Source organism: Manis pentadactyla, chromosome 10 (genome assembly GCF_030020395.1).
Source record: "Manis pentadactyla isolate mManPen7 chromosome 10, mManPen7.hap1, whole genome shotgun sequence".
Lineage (NCBI taxonomy): Eukaryota > Metazoa > Chordata > Mammalia > Pholidota > Manidae > Manis > Manis pentadactyla.
Genome location: NC_080028.1, coordinates 8,684,346 through 8,705,440, shown reverse-complemented (window position 1 = coordinate 8,705,440; position 21,095 = coordinate 8,684,346). Strand labels below are relative to the sequence as shown.

Genomic DNA, 21,095 nt, shown 5'->3' with positions numbered 1-21,095 from the left:
CAAACAGCGAGTTTCTGGCAACCTCTGGCCTGCCTTCCTGTCTTGTTCTGCATCTAGTTGTGTGTCCTCAGGCTGCTTCTGAGCCTCAGTTTCCTCATCTTGTACCAGCGTCATTTCCAACATGTGGAAGGTCGGCCCTATGGGGTCCTGCCGCCTCAGTGGACCCCTCAGCAGGGCAGAGATGCAGCATGCTTGCAGGGTTCTCCAGCCCACCATGCTGGGGGAGGTCTAGGCTCCAGTGCGGGCATTGACCTGCCAGGTCGCGCAGCCATGGCAGCAGAGCCAGCCTTCCCTGCCTCCCTGGGGAGTCCTGGAGCTGGTGGGCATCTGAGGGGATCTGTGGCTGCCCTGTGACCTGACTGGGTCCCTGGGCCCTGCTGCAACACCCTGCAGCCCGAGGAGCTGACCAACATCCTGGAGATCTGCAACGTGGTCTTCACCAGCATGTTTGCCCTGGAGATGCTGCTGAAGCTGGCTGCCTTTGGGCTCTTCGACTACCTGCGCAACCCCTACAACATCTTCGACAGCATCATCGTCATCATCAGGTGCCACCCCAGTGGGCCCAGTGGAATGCGGGGAAAAGGGGACAACACACTGACCCCTGCCAGTAAATAAAGCAGTAAGATCACAAAGGAGACCAATTACACTGAAACACAGTTACCAAACTATTTTAAAATTTGAGATGTAGCAATATACGTGCTTCTGGATTAATGCATTAAAGTGCCAGATGTAGCAGTGGGTCTGTGGCTGCCATCATTCTAAAGAAGGGACGAGCACAAATAATACGCAGAAATATTTGTATCAACTGTCACATGGTATAAAAATATCAGTGACTTTGATTGGCTGCAGTCATAGTAACTGCTAAATCTCTGTGGTTTATTGTTTACATTCATATCAAAAGAATGTTCAATCTCAAAAAGAGGTTGGTGACCTTCATGGACCTCCTGAATGCTAGCCATAGGCTTTTTGGGGGGGGGTGTCCCTGGGCTCTGGGTCAAGAGCCCCTAGTCTCAAGCACTTCATGGAGCAGCAGAGACCAGTGAGACATTATTGGCTGAATGAACGAATGAATGAATGAATGGAAGCTCTCTGTCTCTGTGTCCTGCCCGACCTCTCCTTCCTCTGCCTTCCTCTCAACCTCGCGTCCCGTTGACGCCTCCCGCCTCTCTCCACTCCCTGCCTGGCCTGCACCCCCTGGCCTCAGCATCTGGGAGATTGTGGGGCAGGCGGACGGCGGCCTGTCCGTGCTGCGGACCTTCCGGCTGCTGCGAGTGCTGAAGCTCGTGCGCTTCATGCCTGCGCTGCGGCGCCAGCTTGTGGTGCTCATGAAGACCATGGACAACGTGGCCACCTTCTGCATGCTGCTCATGCTCTTCATCTTCATCTTCAGGTGAGTCCTGACCACCTTGGGTTCCACACCGGCGGGACCTGCCAGGGCAGGAGCCTGGGGGCGCGCGGCTGGTTGAGCTTCCCCAGGCAGCACCCTGGGCCTGGGGGTGAATCCTGCACCATCACTCAATCCCCTCCTGCCCTGGTGAGCCGGTGTTCACGTCTACAGCATGGGACCCATGCTGCCTCCTCCCATCTTTGTTCTGAGAATGAAACAAGGTGGGGAGCTTGGTGTGTGAGTCCCTTGCGCCAACTCCGTCCCTTCCAGCATCCTTGGGATGCACATCTTTGGCTGCAAATTCAGCCTCCGCACGGACACGGGAGACACGGTCCCTGACAGGAAGAACTTTGACTCCCTGCTGTGGGCCATTGTCACAGTGTTCCAGGTGAGCGGCAGCATGTGTCTCAGGCCTGCCACTTGTGTGGCTTTTCAGCGGGTCCCCCTGGAGTATCCAGAGAAGAGGGGCAGGAGGACCCTCAACTTTGGCCTTCAGTGGGCAGATGGGGATATGGGGGTAGCACTGGCTCTGGGAGCTGGACTGACTGCCCAGGACCCATCCCTGCCCTTCCACTCCCGTCCCAAGACTTGAGCACGCTAGGATCCCTCTTTGAGACTGTTTCCTCACATGGAACCTGGGCATGGCAGTAGGAGGAAGTGGGGCTCGTGCAGGGGCGGGAGCGTGAGCAGGATAGTGTGCTGAGGGGGTGGGGTTGTGGAAGCAGCCAGGAGGGAGCACAGGTCGGTGAGGAGTGGGTGTCAGGGTGTGAGTATGCAGCAGGCCTGAGGGTTGGGCGAGCTGGGGGCACGGGCAGAGTGGTGTGTGTGTGAATGAGGGTCAGAGCTGTGCCAGGTGGGCACACCCCTAGCTAGGGCCATAATAAGTGAGCCCCTGGGCATGCCCAAGCACATGAGGATGCTGTAAGGTGAGCGGGCTGCAGTGTGCCTGCAGCTATGCCACCCCGTGGGCTCTCTCTGCCCTTGGGCTGGTCTGGGGCCTGGGGGAACCACAGGGTTGAGTTGTGGCACCCCTCCCCTCACAGATCCTCACACAGGAGGACTGGAACGTCGTCCTCTATAATGGCATGGCCTCCACCTCCCCCTGGGCCTCCCTCTACTTTGTCGCTCTCATGACCTTTGGCAACTACGTGCTCTTCAACCTGCTGGTGGCCATCCTGGTGGAGGGCTTCCAGGCAGAGGTGACTGCAGCCCTGTGGGAGGAAGAACCTCCATGGGGCCTGCATGAGACTGGGCCAGGGAGGGTCTGGATAGGGTAGGCCTGCAATTTAAACATCTAGCAGGCAACAGGTCCCAAAGGAGGGATTTGTCAAAGAGGTGGTGAGCTTCCCATCATAGGAAGCGTGCAAATGGAGGCTGCATCTCACCCCTGGAAGTGTAGACTAGAATCTGAGGTGCTAAAGCCCCCAAGATCTTGGATTCTGGATTCTGCCTGCTCCATTCTGTGAGGCTTAGGGGATATCTGCAGTCAGGCAGATGTGGGTTTGTGGTCTAGTCCTCATTAGCTTCTCATTTTCCTTTCCTGAGCCTCAGTTTCCTTATTTGTAAAATGGGGGGTAAAACATCCCTTGCAAAATTCAGGAGAGAGGTGCTGAGATGACCTGCATTCCAATGTGAGGGTTGGTCTCTCAGGGCGACGCCAATCGCTCCTACTCGGACGAGGACCAGAGCTCATCTAACATGGAGGAGTTTGACAAACCCCAGGAGGGCCTGGACAGCGGTGGAGGTAAACAGGCTTCCACTGTCACCCTTCCCCTGAGATCCAGGCGGGCAGAGGGCACAACAACTGGCTTCTTCTCAAGCCCAGGCTCCAGGACTGCTAATTCTCTGTAGTTTATTGTTACCATTTGTAACTGAGGAAAATGCTAAATCCCCAAAAGAGGTCAGTGACATTCACGGCCCTCCTGGATTCTAGCTGCAGCTCCCCTCACCCCTCCGCAGTGCGGCCTGTTGGGAAGGGCCTCGGGCCTCCGGGCGCCCAGCTTCTGGTCCCACTTGGCATCACTGGGCAGCTCGCAACAGGCCTTCCCAGCCCACACCCAGTGCCCCTCTCGGTGACTGAACTGGACTGTCTCTGCCTTGCTTCCTGCAGTGGGCATGGAAGTGAGGGTGCCATGCTGGGGTGTGCTCAAGGCTGGCCCTAAACACAGAAGGCAGGGGATCCACTCATCCAGAAATAAAGGCAGAGGGGAGGCATGCACGATGGGGTCCAGCTGGGGGGGCTCCTGGGGGCAGAGGTCTCCCCGGAACTCTCCACTTCCAGTGGCCGCCACGCCTGTTTTTCTTTGTCTCATGGCTGCTTTTGCTCGTGTCTCCTTTCATCTGCCTGTCTGCCCCTCCAGATCCCAAGCTCTGCCCGATCCCCATGACCCCCAATGGGCACCTGGACCCCAATCTCCCACTGGATGGGCGTCTGGGCCCCACTGGGGCTGTGGCACCCGCCCCGCGCCTCTCACTGCAGCCGGACCCTGTGCTCGTGGCCCTCAGCTCCCGCAAGAGCAGTGTCATGTCGCTGGGGAGGGTGAGCTATGACCAGCGCTCCCTGGTGAGCTCCTGTGGGTGCTCTGGGTGCGTGCTCCCTGCTGGGTGTGTGCTGAGAGGCCCTGGGAGAAGCGTCCGGCAGTCCGGCTTCAGACTGGTGCCCAGGCTTCGGGCCGCGGACGCTCTAGCCGCGTCAGGCTGGGGCCATGTCTGTTGTGTTCCTGGGTGCCCAGTGCCAGAGGAACATGGCAGGGAGGGGTAAATGATGGTGCCAATGGCTCTGGTGTGGAGAATTGGGTTTTCACCTTAGCAGCACCGTGTAGGGGAAAGCTGGGCTTTGGGGTCAGGTAGATCTGAGCTCAAATGTGGCCTCTGCCACTTCCAAGCTACATGATCACAAGCAAGTTCCAGCCTTCTCTGGGCCTGTTTCTTTACTTGTAAAATGGGAAGACCACCCTACGTTGATTACATTCCTCAAGGGAAGTGGGGTGGCAGGAAGGGGTGTAACTACACCCTGGACGTGCCCGCATGTCCATGGACCGGATGGCGTGAGAAGCCAGTAAGGGAGAGGACTGTGGCCCTTTTTGGGCCTCAGGGGACGTGCAGGCTGCCCCCAGTCACAACCACCGTGTGTGTGGCGGGCGCTGACCGGAGCCCCGGGCTCTTTCCCAGTCCAGCTCCAGGAGCTCCTACTACGGGCCGTGGGGCCGCAGCGGGGCCTGGGCCAGCCGCCGCTCCAGCTGGAACAGCCTCAAGCACAAGCCGCTGTCCGCCGAGCACGAGTCCCTGCTCTCGGCGGAGCGCGGCGGCGGTGGAGGGGGCAGCGGCGGCGCCCCGGCCTGCGAGGGCGCCCCGGATGAGGGTCCCCCGCGGTCCGCGCCCCTGCACGCCCCGCACGCTCACCACGTGCATCGTGGACCCCACCCGCCGTACCGCCACCGCCACCACCGCCGGACGCTGTCCCTCGACACCAGAGACTCGGTGGACCTGGCCGAGCTGGTGCCCACCATGGGCGCCCACCCCCGTGTGGCCTGGAGGGCGGCGGGCCCGGCGCCCGGGCACGAGGACTGCAATGGCAGGATGCCCAGCATCGCCAAGGACGTCTTCACCAAGATGGACGACCGCCGGTCTCATGGGGAGGACGAAGATGAGATGGACTATGTGAGCGGGGCCGGGGTAGACGCAGGGCCAGAGGGGCAGAGGGGACGGGGCTCCAGGTGGGTGAGCGGGCGGCGGGCCCGGAACCGCCACCTGAGCTGGTCGGCGCCAGGGAGAAGCCCTCCTTGCCTCCCTGGGTCGGGTGGGAGTCCTGGTCTTGCTGGGAGAGTTCGGAGGTCCTCCAGTGGCCCCAGTTTGCTGGCTGGCTGAAGTGGGCGAGGTGGGCAGCTCTGCACAGCGCTGACCGGCCGCGCGCTGTCCCCCTTCCCAGACTCTGTGCTTCCGCGTCTGCAAGATGATCGACGTCTACAAGCCTGACTGGTGCGAGGTCCGCCAGGACTGGTCTGTCTACCTCTTCTCCCCTGAGAACAGGTGGGCAGAGCCAGGCTTGGGGTGGGGTTAGAGTTGACGTGTCCGGAAGGGAGAGGTTTCTGCTAAGCCAGGCGAGGCTGTTGGTGGGGCGTCTCCCACAGCCTGAGGACGCCCCGGGCCCAGGGGAGGAGGTGGGTCCAGGTCCTTGTAGGACGGTCTCCCTGGGGATCCTCTAGTCTAGACCATCCCTGTGCTGGGCACCAGGTTGGACACATCCTTAAGCAGCCTGGGGGGCTCATATCTGGAGGGGGGCATCAGAAAGCTACCAGGGGGAGGTGGCCTTTGTTCTGGGCTCTGCAGGCAGGTGGCATTCTGTAGGTGAAGCCAGGGGTTGTGGAGACGTGGAGGCTGGTCCAGGTGGAGGGGGCAACGTGAGGGAAAGTGTGTCCAAGTGCCTGGAGGACAGGGCACAGGGATTTGGGTCAGTGTTTGGAAAGCTTTGAGTGCCAGGGCCAGGAGGGTGCCCTTCATCCTGTGGTGCCAGGAGCTGCCGTGTGGTCAGGGGAGGCGGCTCCAGGTGGGCACGCTGAGCACATATAAAGCTGCCACCTGTTATGTTGCCAAAGGAGAGAAGAGTCAGTTTCCTCCAGGCCTTCCTGGTCTCCAGAGTGCCTGGCCCTCTACCTTTCTCCTGGCTGGTGTAAGGGGCCAACTGGCACTCACGTGGTCCCCCTTCCCATCCCTGCCCAGGTTCCGGGTCCTGTGTCAGACCATTATCACCCACAAGCTCTTCGACTATGTTGTCCTGGCCTTCATCTTCCTCAATTGCATCACCATTGCTTTGGAGAGGCCCCAGATCGAGGCTGGCAGCACCGTGAGTGGCTGCAGCCTTGGGGCAGGCCACCGGCGCCTGCGGTGGGACATGGTGCAGGGCTGCGGGGGCTGGGAGAGCTCAGCAGGGCCCAACACTGAGCCGGAGCGCTGTGGGGGGAGGAGAGGGCGGGAGCTTGCCTGTGGGGCGGCCACCTCCTCATCAAGTAGCAGCAGGGTGCCCCTTGGCCAGGGCGCAAGGCTGCCCGGTGTCTGTGCAGCTCTGGGAGCCCCTGGGCCCACTGTCTCCTGGCTCTTTCAGGAACGCATCTTCCTCACCGTGTCCAACTACATCTTTACAGCCATCTTTGTGGGCGAGATGACACTGAAGGTAGCTCTGGGCTCCGCCCGGGGCTCCTCTTACCCCGCAGCTTGGGGCCCCTCACCCTGGCCCAGCCCCTCCCTCAGCTGGTCACTCACCTGCCCATCAGCAGCATTCTGCAGGGGCCCTGGGGGCCACCCCTGCTCAGTGCCAGCCCCTGGGTTGGGTCCCTGGGGCCCAGAGGGAGTCAGCCACGTTCCTGCTGTCCAGGAGCTCACGGCCTACCAGAGAGGAGAATGTATGGGGGTACCTGCTGGAGGGGTGGGGTGGGGGGGAAGGACTCCATCCAGGATGCTCTACAGAGTGCATGGCTTTGAATTGGTTTGCCAGATTTTGGGGGAGAACAGAATGGGTTGGCCTGCTGGGACTGCATTTCAGGGGGTGGCCAGGCACGTGTCCCTGGCTGGACCTTCTGTCCCGCCATCTGCCTGACTCCCTACCACCCGCCATCAGGTGGTCTCGCTGGGCCTGTACTGCGGTGAGCAGGCATACCTGCGCAGCAGCTGGAATGTGCTGGATGGCTTCCTCGTCTTCGTGTCAATCATTGACATCGTGGTATCTGTGGCATCGGCTGGTGGGGCCAAGATCCTGGGGGTCCTCCGGGTCCTGCGGCTCCTGCGCACCCTACGGCCCCTGCGGTGAGGGCTCTTCCTGCAGATGGGGGTCCCTGCACTGTCCAGGGATGCCCCTGTGGTCTAAGTGGACTCCTCAGTCTGGCCCTCCCTACCCACTGAGTCTTCCTATAGCATATGCCAGAGAATAAGGCCAGGGGCTGGGCTGTGGGCGCAGTCCCTTGGGGAGGAGCCTGGAGACCCTGGTGTTGTGTGTGTGTGTGTGTGTGTGCGCGCGTGCATGTACGCACTGGAACAGTGGGTCTGAAGATGACCTCCAAGGTTGCTACCCACCCTGTGTGTCTCCTGTGTGTCTCTGGGTGACTCACAGCTATCTCTGGTCCTCAGTCTGCAGACAAGAGTGTCGTGTAGACTCCAAGGGTATGGGGTAGACACAGTGCCTTGCTGTGCATATAGATCTGGGGCCTGGGGCCTCTGCCCCCATGGTTCCGGGCACTGTGGGGCTGGCCCCAGACCTAGTTGTGGTCTCACAACACCCTTGGCTCCTCCCTGCCTGCAGTGTTATCAGCCGGGCACCTGGTCTGAAACTGGTGGTGGAGACACTCATATCCTCCCTTAAGCCCATTGGCAACATCGTCCTTATCTGCTGTGCCTTCTTCATTATCTTCGGCATCCTGGGGGTGCAGGTGAGGGGCGCCCAAGCTGGTCTGGCACTGGGGTGGGCTCGGTGGTTGGGAAGAGGCTCCACACTCCTGCCCAACATTCCCGACCTTGTGCTGGCTGTCCTGGGGCTCGGGTGGCCCTGGTGGAGCACCCAGCTCCCTGCCAGTGCGGAGCTTCTAGTCCAGACAGGGAGAGAGACACAGGCCTACATGTCAGCTCAAGGCAGGCTGGGTAAATGGGATCGCAGGGGTCCAAGCTGCACAGGAACACAAGCAAGCCTGGGAACAAGGAAAAAGCACCCTAACGGAGGTGGCCTTTGCCCTGGGCTTTGAAGGAGAGGTGATTTCCACAAACAGGTCACAGAAGGTGTTTTGGGGAAGATGAGTGCTTATATGCAGGTGAGCCCAGGAGCTATGGCTGGCATAGAGAGGTGAGCCAGACGTGGGCTGGGCCAAGCTGGGAAAGCCCTGGAATGGCAGCTAGGAGTTGGGGCTCGGTTTCTCTGGGGTTGGGGCCATGGAAGGTCTCTGACACAGGCAGGGTCTTGAGCTAACCTGGATTTTGGTTTGGAGCCCAGGAATATGATGGGGCCTTAGGGTAGGGCAGGGAGGAGTGGGGTGGATCATAAAGTGTGCGACAGGAGTGTGGCCACAATGACCCGGGCTTTCTGGGGTGTGAGCTGCTGCCGAGCCCCTTCTTCCTGTGTCTAGAGTGCCTGAGCCCTGTGCTGAGGCCCCGGGCTCCCCCCTGGCCCTGTGCTGGGTCTGTAGCTGTGGAAGAGCTCTGGACACAGGTGACCTCTGGGGCTCTAAGAGGGCCACCACAGAGCTGCCTGGACAGGACAGGCTTGATGCAGACCCTGTGTGGACAGTGGCCCTGCTCCCACTAGGCAGTTGACATGGAGAGGACTTGGGTCTCTAGAGAGGGTCCCTTTACTTCCCTCTCTCTCTCGGAGTCCCAGTGACAGGACGGGGTCTGAGGAAGAGCCCAGGAATCAGATAGACTGGGGGTGCTGAGCCTTGGCCCTGACACTTCCTAAACCTCAAACAACTTTGGGAAAATTACCTGCCGCCACTGGGCCCCAGTGTCCATCTCTGTGAGGTGGGATGAGTAGGCCCACCTCGTGTCGGGGGCTTGGTGAGATGGGATGGTTGTGTGCGTGGCCCACACTGGCACAGAGGATGTGTCCCTTGAGGGGCGGGTCCCTCTTCTGATTCACGCCCCACTCCTGCCCCTCCGGGAGCCCTGGCAGGACAGTCACTAGCCCTGTGGCCCTGCCCCCAGCTCTTCAAGGGCAAGTTCTACCACTGTCTGGGCATAGACACCCGCAACATCACCAACCGCTCTGACTGCATGGCTGCCAACTACCGCTGGGTCCATCACAAGTACAACTTTGACAATCTGGGCCAGGTGAGTGCCGCCCTCCTGTCCCTCACCTGACCCTCCCCAGTGGGTAGGGGTGACAGCTCTTTGGTGCCAACGTCCTGGGATTATTGACCAGGCTTCCATCCTGCCCTGCAAAGACTGTGTGACATCTCCTTTCCAAGCCTCTGTTTCCTCTTCTGCAAAATGGGCAGAGCTCAGCTCCCAGGCCTAGGGAGGCTTCGAGTTCCTGAGTGCAGTGTCCAGCCAGTGCCTAGCACCTCATAGGTGTCTCTGTGGACATTGGTTCCTGACTCCCAACCTCCACCCGGGGACCCTGACAAGAATTTTAGAGTCAGCCAGGCCTGGATGTGAGTCCCTGTTCTGCCGCTTACTGTGGGTGTGACCTCTCTGAGCCTCAGTTTCCTCATCTGTCAAATGGGAATGTTAGAGCCCGCCCTGCAGGCTGTGGTAGGGTGGGTCTCCTTTCTTGTCACCCATCGACTCTGCTTTTCACTTCAGCTGGCAGGAAGGTCCACCCACTTCCTGCCTTACCCTGTGTCCCCTCTCCTGGGAGCCTGCCAGGCTTGACCTTTTGGGTAGGGCCGCACATGAGAGCCTCAGTTGGCTGCCTCCAAAGAGTCTTGGACCCCCTCCCAGCCCCCAGAACTACCCTTATGTCCTGAGGGCCCACCCAGATGACTAGGTGTGACTAAATGGGATGCCTCCCCAGGTCACACGGGGAAGGAGCAGGCCCACACCGTGGTCCATGTGGCCCAGGAGCCAGGCCCTGCCTCTCTGCTGGGGCCCCTCCTCCAGCTGGACCGCAGAAGCTCTCACCTGACATGACTGAGGACCCCACTCCCCATGTCCCCTGGGGGAGGACCCGTGGGGCAGTGAGTAGCCAGGGACAGGGGGTCAAGGACAGGGACACAGTGGCTCCCCATCCCCTCCAGATTCTTCAGAGGCAGCGTCTTTTCAAGTGGTTAACAACTCAATGGCTGGTAGTTTAAAAAAGGTGTCCCAGAAAGCTAAGGGAACGCTAGCGGGGGCCCTTCATGAGCTTGCTCCTGACCCTCTGGCCTCCCTGCCAGGCCCTGGCTCCCATGCATACCCAGCCTTTTCCCACTCTGGGCATGCTCAGTACCAGGCTGATGCCTCCGGACCCCTGAGCAGGGTGTTCCCAGCACAGAGGCATACGGGCGTCCAGCCTTTGATTCCTTGCTGGGCCTCTTACTAGCTGTGTGCCTTTCAGGCCAGTTCCAGCTTTTCTCTGTGCCTCAGTGTCCCCATCTGTAAATGGGAACAGTGGTAGCAGGTCTGTGAATCCCAGTCCCAGGCTCTCTGTCCTTCAGGCCTCTGTGAACCAAGGGCTCTTGGGGACATTCACCCTGTGGCACGTAGAAGCTTCATGTGCCTCCCTGGAAGGGAGGGCTCCCTCTGTGTCCCCTGCCCTGTGCTGGGCCTGCACCCTTTCTGGTACACCATTCCCACTTGGAAGGGAAGAGGAAGGGTCTGTGCCTGGGATGGGTAGGAAGCAGGGGCCAGTGCAGGGCAGGAGACCCATCCCAGAACCCCACTTCCCAGACTAGGACCCTGAGCTACAATAAATGAACCAGTGTGGTGAAAGCTCAGAGGAGGGGAGGGGCCTTCTGGAGTAGGGTGTGTGACCTTTGGTCTACCTCTGGTGGTGGCGGACCTTTTGTGAACTACCAGCATGCTGAGGCTCTGCAAGGATGGCACTGGTTCAATCCAGCGCAGAAAACTTTATTGAGCACCTACTATGTGCGAGGCTCTGTTGAGTTCTCTAGGACCAGCCCGTAGGCCTGTTGAGAGGGCATGAGGATGCTTTAGCCTGCCATCTATGTAGCCATGGCTGTCTGTCTCCTGGGGATCACTGCCATTCCGAAGTCTCACATTAGTGTGGGTAATTGCAATCAAGGAAGCTGGGGCCCAGAGATGTGGAGGAACTTGTTGCCCCTAGTCACACAACCAGTGAGTGGCAGAGCTTGGCCTGTGACCCAGGGCTCCTGACTTTGTTTGTGAGTTTCTGTTTTCAGGTGCTACAGGCAAGTTTGGAGTGAGGTGACAGGGCCCCTTATGTTTGTCAGGAACCTTCCAGTTTAAACTCAGCAAACCTGTAGGCAGGCACTTAAGTATTAGCTCCATTCTGTGGGGGTGGAGACCCAAGCTCATGAATTTTCTTGCCCAGTTAATTTCAGACCTGAGACTGGAACCCAGGACTTCTGCAGCAGCACCTGCAGAGATATGGCAGGCACATAGTAGGTCTTCAAGGTTTGTCTGTTGAGGACACAGTTCTGTTCTCAGTATGCGGAAGGCTTCTTTATCCTTCTGCCTCTCAGAGGCAGAAAAATGGAGAGCCCAAGAGGGGACAGATGCAGCCTAAGCTGTCAGTGCCCATCACCCCTGTACCCTCCCCTCCCTGCCTCTTCCAGGCCCTGATGTCCCTCTTTGTCCTGGCCTCCAAGGATGGCTGGGTGAACATCATGTACAATGGACTGGATGCTGTCGCTGTGGATCAGCAGGTGGGTGTGGCTGGGGCCAGGTCAGGCCTGGGCAGCAGGGGAGGGACACAGTGTCTTTGTGGCCAGTGGCCCAAAATGGGGGTCAGCAAGACCCACAGACCCACTGTCAGCCGCAGTGCAGCCCTCGCCATCCTGGCCTGAATCTTCCACCGTGAGGGCTGCCCCTAGGGTAGTGTAAGTCATGGCTCCATTTGCTTCAACCTCTCCTGCTGCTCTGCAGGGAGAGCCCTCTGAGCTGGCTCCTGCCTGGGGGGGCGCAGAGCCTTGTGGGGAACCAGGTGTGGGAGGAAGAGAAGGACTGGGCCAGCTGGCCTGAGGCAAGAGGGTGACGTGTTCAGGGGGTCGGGAGTGTGAGGACCAGGAGTAGGAGAGGGGCAGGAGGTGGGTGGAGGAGGTGAGCGGGGATGGAAGGTCAGGCAGACTCACGTGAGCCACGGCAGGGGCTGGAGTCTGTCTGAGGGCGGTGGGAGTCAGCGAAGGTGTTATAGCAAGGGAGTGACACCGTCAGGTTTGCTTATGGGAGCTTCTGGTGGGCTGCTGGGGGAAGATGGATTTGGGATGGAGGTGGGTGAAAGGGGTCACGAGGACTTTGGGCCTGAGAGGAGGCCTGGGCCCTCATTCCCAAGATCCTCCTGCGAGTAGGGGGTCCCCTCTGGGTCCAGGCAGGGACTTTAGGCAGCACATAGCTGACCACGGTTGGCTGTGTCCAGGTGGAGAGGTCACTGGGAGAAGGAACGGGGAGATGCTCCAGGTCAGGACAGGGCCCACTCAGTGAAGGAGTCAGGGCAGTGGGTAACCCCCAGGCCTGTAAGTGACCTCTGGCTCTTGACCCTGTGTGACTCTAGAGCTAGAGGCGGGGACGGAGAAGTGGGCAGAATGAGAACACTTGGAGGTATCTTTCTCCACTTCTTAGCCTGTTCACCTCTCAGACCAACACACACACACACACACACACACACACACGTGGACTCAGGGCTGTGCTGTCCCCTCTGTTGGCTGCCTTCTTTCTGCCTTGTCTTGTTTCTGGTTAAGTGATGAATAAGTGAATGGATAGTTGGTGGATGGATAGAGGGATGGATGGGTAGAGGGTGGCTGGATGAATAATGGATAAATGGATGGATGGGTAGGCAGGTGGGTGAGAAGAACAAGATACGGATGTGTCCAGGAGGCAGCAGCTGCAGCAGGGAGGAGGAGGGGCCCTGTTTGCTGAGCACCTTGCCTGTGCCAGGCCAGGTGGGCACTCCCTACCTGCTGTCTCCTCCAAACCTCCCGGCCCCCTGGGAGGCGGGCTTGGTCGGTCCCTTCTGCACTGAGGCCCAGTGAGGCAGGCGCCGGCCCAGCGGGTCCTCCGGTGCCCGACCCGCTGCCTCAGCCCACCTGGCTCCCCGCAGCCCGTGCCCAACCACAACCCGTGGATGCTGCTATACTTCATCTCCTTCCTGCTCATCGTCAGCTTCTTCGTGCTCAACATGTTTGTGGGCGTCGTGGTGGAGAACTTCCACAAGTGCCGGCAGCACCAGGAGGCCGAGGAGGCGCGGCGGCGTGAGGAGAAGCGGCTGCGGCGCCTGGAGAAGAGACGCCGGAGTGAGTGGTGACCATGGAGACAGGGCTGCCCGGGCCCCAGGCATCCCTGCCAGCTGCTGCTGATCTCCCGGGCGCAGCTGAGGGCTGGGCCTGACCCCAGCCTCTGGGCCTTGGGAGCTGGAAGGGGACACAGGATATGACCCTGCACCCCCGGGCCCTCTCCTTCCCCCAGTGTCTGCTTGTCCAGGTGGCCTGCCCTCCGGCTGGTATCCACCTGGAGTCAGGCGACCCCACTGCCAACCTGAATGAGGCCCCAGGTGCTCAGTCCAGGCAGAGGGCAAGGGCAGAGCTGTAGCACCCCTGTCCTCCCCCATAGCAGACTGGAGCCCCTGCCCTGGGCATGATGGGGTAGATTAGGGGAACTAGCATCCTGCTCTCTGCCACCCTCCTAAGGATCCTACTCCTTTGCCTTGTGGCCCCTGGCTGGGCAGACGAGACCCAACTCTGGCTCCCAGGCCTAGGGCGGAGCGACATCTCTCGCCCTTGCTTCCTCCCTCCCTCTGCCTCCCCCTCTGTGTGCTCTGTCCCCCACCTCGGCCCCACCTTGTGTGGGCTGTGCCCTGCACCCCTCTCCAGAGGCCCAGCGGCTGCCCTACTATGCCACCTACTGTCCCACCCGGCTGCTCATCCACTCCATGTGTACCAGCCACTACCTGGACATCTTTATCACCTTCATCATCTGCCTCAATGTGGTCACCATGTCCCTGGAGCACTACAATCAGCCCCCGGTGAGCCCTGTACCCAGCCCCAACCTTGGCCCAAAGTCACACGGCAGGGTTGGGTCTTCAGCAGGACCCCGCCGCAGGGACAGAGTGAGACAGGATCTGAGTGCTATGGAGCCCTGTGCCCAGGTAGCTCACAGCTTGGTAGGACAGATGAGTGACGGGGGATGGTCAGAGGCAAAGGTCACTTGTTCTTGGTGAGGTGGAGGTGATATTTGGGCCCAGCCTTAAGCATGGTAACAGTGTAGTGTGTTCAGTATGACTCTTTGCAAGGCACCCTACAGGTATTAACTCTCTAACCTCACTGCCACCCTAAGATGGGTTGGGATCTTCCTCCAGATTTTATAGATGGAGAAACAGGCTCAGAGAGAGAGCATGCTGCCCAAATTACTCAGTCAGCAAGTAGCAGATCTGGGCCTGGAACTCAGAGTTGCCTTCAAGGCCTGCCACATGGTCTCCATTACTACCTGGGCATATAGAGCTTGGGAGATGGGCATTCCAGGGTGAGGATCATGGGGGCAAACAGAGGGAGACAAGTTCCCAGCTAGTTGTTGCCTGCAGTGTGTGTGAGGGATGTGTACAGGCAAGTATATTCTAAGAGCTTCCATTTAGTGGAGTTGGGGAGCAGAAAAAGGGATTGGAGCCTCCAGATGAAGAATTATGAAAGCAGGGAAAAGGAAGTCAACCATTGGCAGAATAGAATGGTAATTGTAGAACTTCCAAATTAACATGAAGAAAGAGAATAGTAATAGCTCCTATTTACCAAGCATTTATTTTGTGCTTAGCATTGAGCTATTAGTTCATTAAATTTTCACGGCAACTTTCTGAGCTAGGTACTATTATCATCCCTAATTTACAGATTGAGAAATGAAGTCCCAGAGAGGTCAAGTGACTTGCCCAAGGTCACACGGTGAATAGGGAATAATTTCTGGGCCAGGATTCAAATCTAGGCAGTCTAGTTCTTGACCATGACCCTTAACCATTAACCCATACTGCCTGCAAAGAAGGGCAACTGGACCAAACCAGCAAAATAAGAAAGAGGAAACAGCAATGTAGAACAAATAGTTCACATTAAGTAAAATGGAAGGAATAAAAACAGATACATAAATAATTGCACTAAATGTAAATGGACTAAATCCTACCCTTAAAATGCAGAGACTTCCTGGCTGGAAGAAGGGGGTAGGGGTGGGGTGGGGCAGGTCACGGGGCCCAGATGATGCTTCTCTTCGCCCCCATAGTCCCTGGAGACAGCCCTCAAGTACTGCAACTACATGTTCACCACTGTCTTTGTGCTGGAGGCTGTGCTGAAGCTGGTGGCGTTTGGTCTGAGGCGCTTTTTCAAGGACCGGTGAGCCACTTGACTGGGGTAGGGCAGTGTAGAGTAGGCTGCAGGATGGGGAAGCTTGGAGCAGCCAAAGGAGGGGAGCCAGTTAGTGTCTGGGCACTGAAGGCCAGGGGCCCCTGGGTGCTGCTTACAGCCCTGAACAGGAAGTGATTTTGGTCCCACCTGATGGGTACAGGGCATTTTACCCAGCCTCCTCAGCTTATCTCTCATATCCCATAGGCAAAGCAGAGCGTACCTCATGCTAGTCCTTTTCAGACAGAACAAGTGAGGCTCAAAGAAGTTGAGGGACTAACCCAAGACCACACAACAGGGCGTAGCTGGCTCAAGATTCAGACCTAGAAGTCAGAGCCCATTCCTCCTCCCCTGCAAGAAGCAGATATGTTTATTTAGCCTGGTCAGCTTGCTTGAGGGATCAGAGGCTGTGGGGGACTGAGAGGGAGCTGGACCTGGTCAGGGCTGCAGGGGTAAGTAGGGAGGTGGCCACAGCAGGAGGATGAAGACCTGGAAAGCACCTCCCAACTGAGACATTTCTAGACTGGAGCACCCCTCCCCCTGCCTCCCACTCCTGCCCCCCACACTCCGGCTGCCTGAGCAGGTGGAACCAGCTGGACCTGGCCATCGTGCTGCTGTCGGTCATGGGCATCACTCTGGAGGAGATCGAGATCAATGCGGCGCTGCCCATCAACCCCACCATCATCCGCATCATGCGGGTTCTGCGCATCGCCCGGGGTGAGGGCCTGGGGGGATGGGTGGGGACAGGCAGGGGTAGGATGGGACCCTTCATCACCCAGGGAGAGCCCCAGCAGTGGGATGGGGGCAGGCAGGGGGAGGGGCACGTAGGCACAATGGGCTTCCTGCTGATCAGGGAGAATAGGAGCCGGGAGAGCACACACCTGAGGCACACTCGCACCCTGTGTGTACACACTCACGTGCCCCCCTCCACGGCTCTGTACAGCGCACTGCAGCCCTGCCTCCTCGTAACACCATGCCTCATGTGGTCCAGCCTCAGGCTGGGATGAAAGGACCCAGGGAAGCTGGGGAGAACCTGGGAAGTAATTCTAGTTCCTCACTGGCATGTCTCCAGCACTGTGGCTGGGACGCACGGTGCCCAACACTTCTTAAAATCCCTGCCTCTCCCCGAAGCTCCTTCTCTCCCCAGGGCTGCCCCTGCACTTCCTCTAAAACCCCCGCACTCAGTTCTCAACCAGGTACCTCTTGCTGTTCTACCGACATCTGCCTATTGCCTCCAGATTCTGAGGTGGGAGGGCTGAGGAGAAACTGAGCAGGGAACACTGGCGCCCAGAGGAAAGTGAGAGATGTGGGCATTTGCTGCTCAGCCATTTTTCCATCATGGCTGTGAATTATGTGCTCACTCACATGCTTTATGTCCCTCTGTTCCCACTGTGAGTGTCCTCATCATCTTGGAATTTTTTACACCAATGTCCACAGGTGCATGCATATTTTTGGGCACACCCCATTCAGCTGCACCCACATTCTTGGAGTGTGGCATCACAGAGCCGTCCCCTTTGCTTACACGCTCCTCCATTTCTCACTTTTCTTCCGCATTTGCCCATGTGCACACACGTGTACACACACATCCCTACTGGCCTGGGCTGAGGGGAACGGGCTGGGTCTTGTCCACAGTGCTGAAGCTGTTGAAGATGGCCACGGGGATGCGGGCCCTGCTGGACACAGTGGTGCAAGCTCTGCCCCAGGTAAGATCCAGTCCTTCTGGCAGCCCCCCTGGCTGTTATTGATGTTGTGCTAGGCCCTGGGCAAAGGTGCAGGCCATGACTTCCCTTCTCTCCAAACCTGCCCAGAGCCAGGGCAGAATCCCGTAGCCAGAGAAGCATGTTGAGCCTGGGGCTGTGAGAGAAGGAAAGGTCCCCTCTGCTCTTTCCTCCGGAGTTCACCAAGTACTTGCCAGCACGCGCTCTGTACCTGGCCCTGTGCTGGGCACCGAGGACCCACATTCTGCCCTCAGAGTCAACAGGCTGGTGGGGAAGACAGGTCAATGTAGGGAAGGGTCTAAGACATGCTGGAGAGAGGGGAGGGCCCTGCCACTCCCCCGGGGAAGTCAGGGAAGGCATCAGGGGACTCTTGAGCTTGATCTTGCAGGGTGACTTGGGAGAAAGAGGTGGTGATGGGGATATATGTGTTCAGATATGACATTAGAGGAGGGAACAGCATGAGACCTGACCTGGGTGGGAACCCTGGGAAGTAAGCTTCTCCCCACCCCCACCCCATGCCATTGGTCAGTGGAAGTAGATAGGGTCAGGGTCACAGGGGGCACATCTCTCATCCTCCTGGGAGTGCCGTAATCCCAGTCCTTTCCTTCCCCCTCTCCTGACTACTTAAGGCTCCTGTCTCCCTGCCCTCAGGTTGGTCTCTGCTCTGAGGTGAGCCTCATGCACATTTATTTATTCATGACTCATCTAGTCTTAAAGAGCTTTAAAAGGCATCTTTAAATAAAAGACACAGATACAACATGATACAAATGAAGATAAAAGATTAACAGCCCAGGAAAGGTGGAAGCAAAGCTAAATCTCTCAGGGCCTGTGCTAAGCATACTAGTGAGTTTTGTTCTTGAGGGTGGTGTGAGCTTCCCAGCAACCCAGTAGCAAAGGGAAAGAGACATGGTTCTCATCAGGTCTGGATGGAAGGCAAGGATGTTTATTCCAAGAGATGTGGGGTTTTTTAGTGTTAAATCCCCTTAAGAAATTTGTTAAGTGGAAGATGAGGGTGACCACTGGGTGTGGGGATATGCAGACAGGAAGTAGGTCGGAGCCTGGCCTCAAGCCACTCTGAGACCTTGGTCATATGACTACTACTTGTGCCTCAACTTCCTTGCCTGTGAAATGGGATGATAATAGTGCTTATCTCAAAGGGTGTTGTAATGTTTAAAATAAATAAAGCTTATAAAGTGATAAATAGGATCCAGGTCACAGGAGTGCCATATGAAGGTCTGTTGAGGATGGGCTGCCTCCTTGACCTCCCTACCCTCTCCCCTTCCTCATGTTCTGACCCTGGGAACCATATGACCCTGAGATGCTGTCATATGGACGCTGGACATTTCCTTCATTCTCTGTAAAATGCTATGAAAATGATACTTTGACCTCTTCCCATCAGGCTCTGCCTCATGCCAAGAGTGGAAGCATCAGGGAAGGCAACTCAGAGGAGGTGACCCATGACCTGGGCTTTGAGGAGTGGGGAGAAGGTATTTGTCAGGCAGACAGAGAGAGGGTCTTCCCTACAGAGGGAACAGAATATGCAAACAGGGTCTGTTTTCTCTGTGGCTGGAAGTTGGAAGATCAGGCCGAGAGGGGGTCCTCAGGGCTAGGCCACAAATTCAATACCAGGGTAGCAAACTTGGGCTTTATCCTGTGGGCAGGGGCGCCACGGGAGTCTGAACAAGGAAGGCCTCAAGCAGAGCTGCCTTTTAGAGGTTGCTCTGGTGACCAGAGGAGAATGGATGAGAGAGAGAGGCTGGAGGCGGGGGGTCAGTGAGGAGGCCGCTGCAGCCAGGCAGGCTCCAGGAGGTGCTGAGGGTGCAGGGGATACCGAAGGAGAGGTGAGGTCGACCTGGTTAGGCAGCGCTGCTGACCTGGGCCTACCCAGGGTCCGTGAGGGCCGAGGCCATGCCCCCTCCGTCTCAGCTGCCAGCCTCGCACCTCACCTCGCCTGGTAAGGGGCTCAGCAAGTTCTTCCATTAATAAACGGCATCGTTTAGTCAGACACTATCTGTGTGATTGTAAAACAGCTTGGAAGGAAACCCTCCTCTGGGGCAGAGAAACATTTGGGTCTGTGATTAACGTGGTTCCTTTTCAGCGACTATTGTGGACACCCTCGGATTCCATTCATGCAGGCCTTCTGAGCATTCTAGGAGATATTTCATGTCTAGGGCAAGAATGTGTTCAGCTTTTTCTTATCCGTAGCATGAGTTAAAGGCCCCAGCATGGAGACCATCTATCCAGTGTGGATAGTTTTAAAATAGCTTTGTAATCTGGGACGTTTTTCTCCCACAGGAGCTGTGGGACGGGGGTGGCTGGGTTTGCAGGAAGCTTCTGGGGACAATCCTGCAGGATTTCTGTGTTCAGTCTCCATGGCCAGGCCTTGGACTGGCCTGAGGAGGCAGATTCGACCGAATCCAGCCATGTCCCTGCCCTCAAGGACTTCCCAGACCAGCAGAGGACACTGATAGGGACCCACTGGTGAACTCACACTGTCAGACTGCATCCCGGTCTGCCTGGAGGGATCCAGGCAGGCTTCGTGGAGGCGGCGGCATTATCGCTGACACGTTCTTCCTTCCCTTGCTCCATTCAGCCACAGGACTTTGCTAACCCCGCATAGGGATATGGAGTAGCAACTGTGTGCAGAGGCCATGGGGCTAGCCTGCTGGGTTTGAATCCCACTTATGAGCTGTGTGGTCCCGGGGAAGTTACTTCACCACTCAGCATGTTTCTTTCTTCATCTGAAGAATGGGAGTGAAAGACAATTGGTAGGTCGTTGTGTGCAGTGAGGCAGCCAATCTACCTAAACCTAAAATGAACACTTGAAACTGGGCAGCTCATAGGAAAGCCTTGGGCATTTGGTCACCGTTCGGTGCTTTGTGCTGGACCCAGCCTCCTCCAGGTCATCGGAGGCGGCAGCTGAGGACACAGAGCCTGGTAAAATGTTACCGCCGTCCTCACCCTTAGGCTGGCCCCCCGCTGGGACCAGCAGTGCCCCCGCCCCGCGCCCCACGTCCCCTGCCCGCAACCTCCCCAGGCCCGGCCCAGCCCCACGTGCTCTCACTACAGGTGGGCAATCTGGGCCTCCTGTTCATGCTGCTCTTCTTCATCTACGCCGCCCTGGGCGTGGAGCTGTTTGGGAAGCTGGGTGAGTGCCTCCTGAAGCTGCCTGGGGTGGCCTGGTGGGGGGCAGGAGTGAAGGAGGGCCTTGGCGGCGTGGGAGGCCTGAGTTCCCTCCCCCAAACTGTCACGTCAGGGTGTGTATTGGGGAGGTGCCCCCACGGCAGGCCCATAGGGGGATGGGTGGGTGACCCTCAGCCATTCACATCCCCCTACCGGGGCGGGTGGTAGCTTTTGAGGCGTGCTAGCCTGGGCATAGCCTGGGCAGGTACCCCTGACTTGGGTCACCCCAGCTGTCTGAGCTCCTGGAGATGCCCCCTCAGGCCACACATGCCAGTGCCCATTCTGAGCCAGGACCACCCCAGCAAGCAGAGCAGCCAGGGCACAGGCTGAGGGCAGCCTGGCCCATGCCCAGCCCAGCCCTGCACAGAGTCCAACCCAGAAAGTGGAGCTCCCCTGGGGGCCGGCCCTCTCTCAAGCCATCCTCTCCAGGCCCCTGAGCCTGAGGCCCAGTTTGTGTGCTATCTCCCTGAACCTCAGTTTCTCCATCTGTGGGCTGGGCACAGTCCACACGCGCCTCCAAGGGTTGTAGTGGGGATTCTGAGATGAGGCCGGGATGCCCCAGCGCAGGTGGGCAGTGCAGGGAGCTCTGCAGTGGGGCGGGGCCGAGCTCCTGTGTCCTTGCAGTCTGCAACGACGAGAACCCCTGTGAGGGCATGAGCCGGCATGCCACCTTTGAGAACTTCGGCATGGCCTTCCTCACGCTCTTCCAGGTCTCCACTGGTGACAACTGGAATGGGATCATGAAGGTACTTATGGGCGGGTTGGGGGGAAGAAATCAGGTTGGCTTCTGAGACCACAGGCACTGGTGCTGGTCCTGGTGGGCCTTGGTCTGCCCCGCAC

At 58.3% G+C, this 21,095-nt stretch overlaps 1 protein-coding gene across 2 annotated transcripts in view; it reads left to right on the top strand.

The window, feature by feature from the left end:
• Window positions 1-21,095, top strand: part of CACNA1I (calcium voltage-gated channel subunit alpha1 I) — a 119,212-nt gene that overhangs the window by 79,408 nt on the left and 18,709 nt on the right. For both annotated transcript variants that reach the window (XM_036891390.2, XM_036891388.2), the window contains exons 11-31: window positions 394-545; window positions 1,205-1,390; window positions 1,658-1,775; window positions 2,431-2,586; window positions 3,038-3,131; window positions 3,748-3,950; window positions 4,559-5,047; window positions 5,316-5,416; window positions 6,107-6,230; window positions 6,489-6,557; window positions 7,002-7,186; window positions 7,680-7,806; window positions 9,068-9,193; window positions 11,602-11,691; window positions 13,083-13,275; window positions 13,852-14,003; window positions 15,236-15,345; window positions 15,938-16,071; window positions 16,987-17,057; window positions 20,142-20,220; window positions 20,880-21,001. In XM_036891390.2, the coding sequence (XP_036747285.2) occupies window positions 394-545; window positions 1,205-1,390; window positions 1,658-1,775; window positions 2,431-2,586; window positions 3,038-3,131; window positions 3,748-3,950; window positions 4,559-5,047; window positions 5,316-5,416; window positions 6,107-6,230; window positions 6,489-6,557; window positions 7,002-7,186; window positions 7,680-7,806; window positions 9,068-9,193; window positions 11,602-11,691; window positions 13,083-13,275; window positions 13,852-14,003; window positions 15,236-15,345; window positions 15,938-16,071; window positions 16,987-17,057; window positions 20,142-20,220; window positions 20,880-21,001 (3,081 nt within the window). The remainder of the gene's footprint in view (window positions 1-393; window positions 546-1,204; window positions 1,391-1,657; window positions 1,776-2,430; window positions 2,587-3,037; window positions 3,132-3,747; window positions 3,951-4,558; window positions 5,048-5,315; window positions 5,417-6,106; window positions 6,231-6,488; window positions 6,558-7,001; window positions 7,187-7,679; window positions 7,807-9,067; window positions 9,194-11,601; window positions 11,692-13,082; window positions 13,276-13,851; window positions 14,004-15,235; window positions 15,346-15,937; window positions 16,072-16,986; window positions 17,058-20,141; window positions 20,221-20,879; window positions 21,002-21,095) is intronic.